Source organism: Alosa sapidissima, chromosome 13 (assembly GCF_018492685.1).
Source record: "Alosa sapidissima isolate fAloSap1 chromosome 13, fAloSap1.pri, whole genome shotgun sequence".
Taxonomy (NCBI): domain Eukaryota; kingdom Metazoa; phylum Chordata; class Actinopteri; order Clupeiformes; family Clupeidae; genus Alosa; species Alosa sapidissima.
The window spans coordinates 15,409,871-15,419,328 of NC_055969.1; the positions used below are offsets into that span (position 1 = coordinate 15,409,871).

The 9,458-nt window shown below is 40.2% G+C and overlaps 1 protein-coding gene across 3 annotated transcripts in view; it reads left to right on the plus strand.

Annotated features, from left to right (window-relative positions):
- The first annotated feature begins 5,143 nt into the window (after positions 1 to 5,143).
- LOC121680339 (mediator of RNA polymerase II transcription subunit 13-like) overlaps positions 5,144 to 9,458 on the plus strand; it is a 95,833-nt gene continuing 91,518 nt past the window's right edge. For all 3 annotated transcript variants that reach the window (XM_042059668.1, XM_042059670.1, XM_042059669.1), the window contains exon 1: positions 5,144 to 6,746. In XM_042059668.1, coding sequence (XP_041915602.1) covers positions 6,675 to 6,746 — 72 coding nt within the window. In that variant the 5' untranslated portion in view covers positions 5,144 to 6,674. The remainder of the gene's footprint in view (positions 6,747 to 9,458) is intronic.

Genomic DNA, 9,458 nt, shown 5'->3' on the forward strand with positions numbered 1-9,458 from the left:
TCCTGGGCAGAATGATGGATGGGCCGGTGTCAGCCCCTGTTCATTATAATGCATACCATCTATTCTTCCCCCAGACAGGCCCTTCTCTAGGAAATGCCATTTTAGGTGTTTGGAGTGGTCGGAGAGTGAGGGAGAGAACCAAAGAGAGGGAGAGAGAGAGCGAGAGAGATAGAGAAAGAGAGATGGGATGTGATTGTAGGGAATGTTTTTTTAGTCAATTTGCCGCAGTATTAACCTGTTCTCATAAAAGAAGCTGTGCTAATGGGCTTTTCTCAACAGAAACTAGATTGCACGTCTTCATGCCAGCAGTCGAGGAAGAATGTGTTATCCTGGTAAAAAGGTATATGCCTACTCTTACCTTGTTACTGAATAAGGAAATGTGTTGATGTGAGTGATAGCTGTGTAAATAATTACAAATGAGCACAAGCTCAAAATAATAAATTTATAATAATAATAATAAATAATCTGCATTAGCAGTCATGGGGCCTAAAACATATTTTGTGTAAAAAAAGAAACTTGAATCACATTGAATTCCACAGAGGTTTATTACAATATACTTCTGTCAAGTAGTCCAGAGATGCTTTGATCTTCAAGAAAACAGTTCCTGGAAGAATTTAACCATCAGTGTCCCACAACTCTTAAAATATTCAGGAATGCCACCAGATCAAAAGGAATATAGTCACACAGAGAGAATGCACCACCTTACAAAGCCTAGTTACCAGGTCTAGACATGCTGCTCACACAGCCATTAGTGTGCACGTATTCCTCTGCACTTAATACCCATACTGGACACATGGCTAAGTTTGAGAGTGTAATATTCAATAGATTTATTAAAGTGGAAAGCACTTCACTGTATGAGCTTAGAGACTTCACACTACAAAGGTGTGGAGATACTTTAGAGAGTGCTTTAGAAGCCTGAAGGAGATATTGAACAAGAAAAGAGAGAAAAAGTAACAGACAGTAAAGGGAGGAGGTGTGTGTGTGTGTGTGTGTGTGTGGGGGGGGGGGGGGGTGGAGTAGAAGCTACAAATGAATTCGGCTATGTTCCTTGAGCTTGCAGGATCAATAACTGATAGGCTAAGCTCCCACTTTCTGATTCATATCTCTTTCCTGTGATTCTTTTGAACCCTGTGAGGAAAGGCACAGTTCCAAACGACATCTGCCTGAGTCACTGGAACACTTAATGTATCAGGTGTGATTTTACAATACAGTTGTCGTATACATGACTATCATCAGAAAAATAGCACAATGTGCGTTGCCATTTGTGTGAGCCTTAACTGGTGTCCTCTGTTCTCCTTGATATTTGCCTGAATTTTGCCTGATCTCAGTCAGGGAGCACACGTGTAAATGGATAACCAATGGATAACCAATAACTCTCAGTTATCAGCCTTAAATCTAAAATGAAATTCTCTAAAGGGAAACCTTGGATAACTGATCTTAAGAAACGCTCTCGTAAAAAAAATAAACTCTATAAGAAAGCTATTGCTAACTCAACCCCTTCTAACATAGAAACCTATAAGAAATACAAAAACAAATGTATAGCTGAAAGAGAAAAAAAAGTACTATGCAGAGAAATTCTCACATGCTTCAAATGATAGCAAAACGTGGAACCTCATTAATAATATATTGAATAGGAAAAAATCAGCAGCATCTGTACCCGCAGAGATGCGTGGGAAAGAGAGGCTCTTTTCAAACCCCAACGAAATTGCTGATGGTTTTAACAATTTTTTTCGTTAATATTAGCTCTGATCTGGCTTCCAGTATATTGCATATTGATGAGAACCCTTGTCACTTGATAAGGGGGCAATGTGCTTCTCTCAATAACTTTAGTCCTCCAACTGCACAGGAAGTTCTTGATACTATCATGGGACTAAACAATTCTGCGCCGGGGCATGATGGTATTAAGAGCTCTTTGATTAAAGAAACTGCTGATTATTTAGTTAAGCCCATAACCCATATTCTTACTCTTTCACTCTGGGGTTATTCCCCATGATTTAAAAATCGCCAAAGTCATTCCCATCTTTAAGACAGGTGTGGCAGACGACTTTGGAAATTATCGACCTATATCCATCCTGCCTTGCATTTCTAAGTTATTAGAGAAATTAGTTTACACAAGATTATCCAAGCACTTAAATGAGAACAACATTCTATATGAGCACCAGTATGGATTTCGTAAGAAACACTCGACAGAACATGCGTTACTCCAGCTTACCAATATTATCTCATCTGCCATGGATAACAGGAAGTATGCCATCGGGATCTTCCTCGACTTAAGCAAAGCATTTGACACTGTCAATCACAGTGTTTTGATTGACAAATTAAATAGATATGGCATTAAAGATATTGCCCTGAGCTGGTTCTCAAATTACTTAAAAAACAGAGAACAATATGTATCAGTTAATGGTTATAATTCTACCAAGTCCAGAATTATTCATGGGGTGCCACAGGGATCTATTCTGGGCCCATTATTATTTCTGATCTATATAAATGACCTAGCCATGACCTGTGAACAGCTTCTTCCTGTATTATTTGCTGATGATACTAATCTTATAGCAACTCATAATGATTTTAAGTATTTGATTGACAGTGTAAATGATGAATTATCTGTTATTTCTAAATGGTTTCAACTTAAGTTAACGTTAAATGTGAAGAAATGTAACTTTATGATCTTTTGCAGCACAAATAAGTCGTACCCCAAAGAGTTAGCTGAAATATTTATCAGTGGAGCAGAAATCATGCAAGTAAAAGCAACAAAATTCTTGGGAGTACTAGTAGATGAAAGACTTAATTGGACAAACCATATAGACCTTGTCTGCAAAAGGTCCACAAAGATGATGGGTATATTAAGAAAAGTCTGTCCTCTAATTCATCCCTCTGCTTACTTAACTCTTTACTCTTTTGTTTCCATATTTAAACTACTGTAACATGGTCTGGGCAGCTTCATATCCAAACCATCTCAAGAAATTATGCATTATTCAAAAAAGTTCCTAAGATTTATTTCACATTCAAACAGATATGCTCCGTCAGCACCACTTTTTTATTAATTTCTCTATTCTACCTATTCACAAACTGAATACTTACCAGATTCGTTTGTTCATTCACAAGTTCATTTACAGTACCCAAGATCTTCCGGCCTCCCTTCAATCTTTCTTTACCCGGTCATTAGACATACATTCTCATCGCACTAGACACAGCCACAATAATAATTTATTTGTACCCTTCACTCACTCATCTCATCACCAATTTAATATGCCATACAGAGGCCCCATACTATGGAATGGATTACCTCCCACATTAAGAGCCATAGCTTCCCACTCTTTCTTTAAAAAACAGCTTAAAAACATCTTCTCCTGTCATGAATCATCTACTTAATTCCTGCCTGCTTCAATTCTTGTCATTATACTATCTAACATTTCTAATGCATCCTTCAAATCCATAGATCTGCCACATCTTCTTCCATCCATTTTGGATGATTTTTGTATTTTGTCTCCTGTTGTTTTTTCTTTTCCCTTATTGTCATTGATTATATTTGTACTTTATCCCCTCTCATGGTTTATTTGTCAGCCGTACATGATTAAGTGTGATTATTGAAAGGGGTGGAGCTCTGTACAAGCCCATTGGGCTTCGTTCCCTCCTTGCACCATTTAATGTTAATGTGTGCTAAATAAATAAATTAAACTAAACTAAACTTCAAATGCTTTTTCAATGCTTATACGCATGTATTTGGGTATCCGGTATTGCTTCCGATGCAAGAACACCAAAATAACAAATGCAGACGTTTGCTTATGGACTGCCTTGGTCTGGAAACATGTAATTCAGTGGGCCATTCAGAACTTCCTGCACAATGTGACACAGAAGTGTGCTGCTTGTTGAATAAAACCTCCTCATTTTTACCTGTCAGGGCCAGGTCTCGACCCACAACTGAAAAATGTGCAAAAGTGCAAAAGGTTGCTTTTATCCTGTAAGCTTGGGACCTGTTACCAAAATGTCTAAGCAAAGCCAACATGCAATGCGTTTGTGTGAATGAAGTTGGGGCAGCCTGTCCCCCAAACAAAAAGGAAACTCTGCGTGGAATTTCTCTAGGAATACTGGAGGTAGGGGTGAGACCTCTCTGTGGTGTTTCGTTTGGTCCTTGGTTAAAATATGATGTATACTTTTTTACACAAAAGCGTCTGCTACTAAATTTAAACATAAACATAAACACAAACAAACACTACTTCCTGCGAAATCCCTGACTGCGCCTCATGTTTTTTTTTCTTTTTTATTCTCACTCCCTCTCTCTCACTCTCAAACACACACACACACACACACACACACACACACACACACACACACACACACAATAAGCAATCCTTTGGATTGCAGTGATCAACTTTTAAAATAATTCAGTTGCATGACTTGTCCGGTGATGTTTGTGTTGCTAATATAATAACAAATGTAATGCATAATGTCTTCTGCCGGTCCAGCAGATGCAGGGATTCATGGGGATGGTGGAACTCATTCCTTCTCTGGGCTTTTGTCTGAATTTCAGCATTGGGGGATGGCCTCAGCTTCAGCACACACATAAAGCCTTTGACCCCTGATGGAAGTAACTGGACACAGCTCTCCTCTCTCTAATTTGCCCATTTCTTGGGGCGACACAATTCCAGTAGGCCTAAATCTGTTCGGCTTTAGAACCAATAGCCTAATTAAAATATCAGCTACGTTTGTGAAATTAAACGTTTTAATTTAAAAAAATGTTTTAATTATCCACTGTGTGAAATAGGCTAAGGCTAAAGATGTTTAAATTCTAGGGAAGTGGCTTCTGTGATTAGGACAGTTCTACAGCTAACTACTGAAGTTTTTTCTTTTCTTATGATAGATCATAATGGCAATTATTTTTTTCCTGATGACTGGGGGGAAATGTTTTAAGCAGTGTTTTAGTATAGAACTTTTGTGATGATCATCCATGACTGGTAGCAAGGGTGTAAACTCGGAACGGGCGCCTCTAGCGTCGCAACAAGGCGTGTATCAAAGATGCTAAACCACTGCTGTAATCCTTTGCTTTGATCACGTGAGTGCTCTACTTTGCCAAATGGGAAAGCGAGTCTCCCTCATACACTGCCGGCCGCCATTACATCGCTATGCGTGGTGGGCTGTCGGATTGTGAGCGAGGCAGCTAGCGGCTGTTAGCGTAAGCAGTTACACACACACATACACACACAAAGTGGGAGTCACACATATTCATACATACACACATACGCTCACTTACGAATGTTACAGTAAAGACACTGAGATATAAACAATGCCTCAAAAGGGAGTCACTGTGTCTTAACCCGATGGATTGGAGTGATTGCTGGCTGGCATATTCTGGACGGTTTTTTCTTACAATTATTCAAACAAACCTCTGCTTGATTTCTGGCTGATTTGAAGGAGATAACCAATTTCGTCCGCTTTGGTCAGATGGCTGCATTTATTTGTTAATCATAACGCCAGAGGATTGCCTCCATTTCTGGGCTGTCATCGTCTTTGTGATACACATTACTGCTGCTATTGTTACTTGTAACAAGCAAAAGAAATCTTTCAGCTGCAGCCTAATATCTGGGGAGGACGTTTCGTAATGATATAAAACAGAAAGGAAGGAAGGATTTTTTTAAACCTTGGTGCGCTGTAGCCTACTGCCGTTTTCCTGATGGTGGACCGACAATACTTTTTGGTTTGTTGGAGAAATGAGAACATTTTTATCTTAAGATTGAAACATTTGTTCGCGAGACGACGTTTGGGTTTGTAACAAGCGCGGATGGCTGAACGTGAGAGACAGGTATTTTTATCGCTGTTTGTCTGCAGACTGGTTTTATTTGCAAAGTGAAAGAAGGATTAAACATTCCTGTTCTCTGTTGCCTGTTGTGTAGTAGGCAAGCAGCGATACACTGCACGGCGGCGGTAAGAAAACAAATCTATAAATAGCTCCTGCAATTCTCGAAAACTATCACAACTGGTGCACAAGCTTGTTGGTCTGACGGAATAGATTTTTTGCATTCTTCGTTACCAGTTATTGGGAAATTTTGTCGCAGACACTTGCACGCTGTTTATTGTTCATGGCAGAGCGAAATAAACGTGACAACCACGACTGGATCATCTGAAAGAAGTTACTGGATTCTGTAAACATTTATATTTGTTCATTTTCATGGATTTTATCACTGGGAAAAATCTGAATAGGTCAACTTCGTATGGATTATGCTGTTATTTAATCGTTAAACTATCGACAGAAAGACTGGAATGGACACGGATTGCAATTTCTACCCTCCGGGATTAAAAACACGGATACATATTTTACATCTGAAAATGATTAGGCTTGGACCGCCTGACCTGGATTGTGTGATTTCTCTAATCTGCGAACATACTTGGATTTACAAAACAAACTATTAGTCTGCTCTTGGAATATATAGGAGGGGTTAGCCGATATTTTGTTTCTTTTACCCTCATCACGCCCCCTCCAGATACATTTTTTATCTTATGCCAGTTGATACAATTTTACTGAACAGGGTAAATCGTTGATCTGGCGGTCAGCTCTCTGTGCTGAAGCGGTGGCGTGGCTTACTCGTGAGGGAACCGATTTGCCACCCCTGCTCGGTTCTGATACCGATCACGGATTTCGACATGCCCTGCTCTGACGACCCCATCGGCGGACGATTATGACTACAGCAGCGAATTGGGTGGCTAACGGGGCAAGCCTTGAAGACTGCCATTCCAACATTTTCTCCCTGGTACAGTGAAACATTATGCTTTCAAATCTACATGCAATGTGAAACACCAGTAGTAGACTAAATAGGGACACATTCAGGAAAGCCTAATAGTATCCCTACTGTGTCTTGGGTACAAAGGTGAAAAAATTTCTGGTGCTGTTATTTGCCAATCATTAACACGAGGTGAGGAGACTACAGTGTTGTCTAGATTCCTAGAGCATCATCTAGCATGCACCTCACTTATGGTTACACGAGTAACGCCTCATTATAAACCAACACCAAACAACGTGTTGTCTCAGACACTAGATCTACGATCGTTCAGTGCTGTTTCTTTTCTCCTTGGGGGGTGGAGGGTGCGTGTTTATCGTTAAATTATACAACGTATTCAGGCAGCGTGGCAACAAAGAGTGACAGGCAATGGGCTGAGCCTTGGTAATAACCTATATCCTTAAAATCCACATGCACATTTCACAGACATGAAGGTCACTTAAACCAATTGCACAGCAATGCATCCATGCATGCAGCAAGTTTGTTGAAACGGAAGATATTTCTTGATTTTTATTCATGGGTTACGTAATAATATTGATATTTTATCCTTCCCAAGAAAAAAATGTGCCAGAAGGCTACCATTTAATGAGGCGCAATGTAACGTATCCAGTAGCGTGGTGTGCAAGGGGCTGGTCTACCTGCCGTTAACTTAAATGAGGGATACCTGAATAACAATTTATCATCACTTTAACATCCAGACGAAATCAGAGATGGAGATAGTGATTTTGTGGGAAGATTCAAGAGCAATGCTTCCAGCCACCCTGTCTTCAGTTGTCTTGGAGCACAATTACCACTTTGAAAGTCATTATTGAAAGATCAGCAGCAGCTCTCTAGATTATGAGGCAGACAATGGATTTAGGGGAGTTATTTCTCCAAATTGCAATTTTTTTCAGGAGCCATATATCCGGGCCATTTCCAAAATTATGTCCAAAAGTTTTTGTTCTTTGTTATGGTGGTGCTTTTGTGGGCTTTGCAGACAGGAGGTTGATTGAAGGATGCAATTGAATGGAAACATGGCAGTTTGGCAGTTGGTTGAAAACAAGGGATGCATTAGGACAAGAGAAGATGCTTTATTATGAACATGCCCATGTTTGACTGTAATGCCACAGATAGACACATATAGTCTCTGTTGTGGAAGTATGCAGTCATATTTGATTACATTTCGCATTGCACGTGTAGAATTGTGTAATGAATGAATGTGAATTTTAGGACTGATATAGAGACTATATATCATTTAGTCATCTTGTTTAGATATATAAAACTAGGGGGGAACTATTACACAATTACTTAAGTGATAAGAGTTGATATACAATGAACTTAATTCATAACATATGAACTTGCATTTAACTTAACATTTAACTTGCATTCATATTGATGGCAGGAGTCTGAATGTATGTTGTTCTCACACAGAGCCACTTGGTGTTCTCACTCCCACTGCATGAGTATGAAACAATGTGCAACTGTGAGCGGTCAAACTTATCAGTGCAACTCTTGCACTCAAGATTGCTTTTGAAGATGAAATTTGAATCAGCAGGCCAGCGTGTCAAGCAGAGAGCAGTAGGAAGTGAGATTGCTCACTTTAGGGGGGTGGAGGGGCACACAGGTGATGGATAAAAAAGCTGTTCAGAATGAGCAAAGGGAAATAAAAAGAGTAATGCTTTTTTTATGCCACGCATCTCCCTGGCCATTAAAGCCAGTCGTCTGTGCGAGAGTTACGGCGCCTGCCCACTTCAGTACACACACACACACACACACACACACACTCACACTCACACTCCTCTGTAGCCTGTTGAACAATGTTCCACTGAACATAAACCCACCCCACTGCAGAGCATTTGAGGATCAATTTGTTGAGTTCTCTTGCCAATAAAAATCTAAAACATATGCCACTTTTGGGTATATTTTTATAGGCACAACTTTTATTTTTCCTCAGCTACAGACCAGCACTGAGACACATGCATGGCAAACGCCTGGTGAGTGAGGGAATTGGTAGGGAAAAGAGAGGACAAAAGTTATAAATAGTTTGGTTTAAGTCTTAAGCTCAAAGAATGTCCTGGTGAAGTGTATGTGTGTTTTTTCGTCCTCTTTGGAAAAAAGGCAGCCGTGAGTGAGTTGAGAAAAAGAGTGAGTGAGAGAGAGAGAGGCAGCAGCAGCAACAGCAGCAGTAGGAGGAGAAGAAGAAGGAGGAGGAGGAGGAGGGGGAATCTGTTTTCGTTTTAGGAAAGTATTATGTGTGATGTGCATTTCCTGAGTAGAGGCTGCGGCCCATTGGCGAGTGGAGCGATCCATTCCTCTGTAGTCTGGGCAGGTCTCTCTGACTCATGGTGTAGCCACAGTTGAAATATATCAAGCGTGGGTCAAAGCACAGCCTGTGATTGTGTGTGTGTGTGTGTGTGTGTGTGTGTGTTTGTTTGTGTGTGTATGGTAGATAGATAGATAAATGGAGAGAGACAAAGAGAGAGAGAAAGAGCTCACAGACGCAAAGACACGCAAAGACATTTAAACTCACACACTCACACACGAAAGACACACAAACAGTTCGCAAGAGGCACAGGCACGTGTTCCAACAAACACATGTTGAGTTTGTCTTGTTTTAATTAAAGGAGCTTTCTCCTTTTCCCCCAGACAGGGCTGCTCCAACTGAAACGCGGCTAATTAAGCGTCGTCAAGTGGAAGTATAATGTG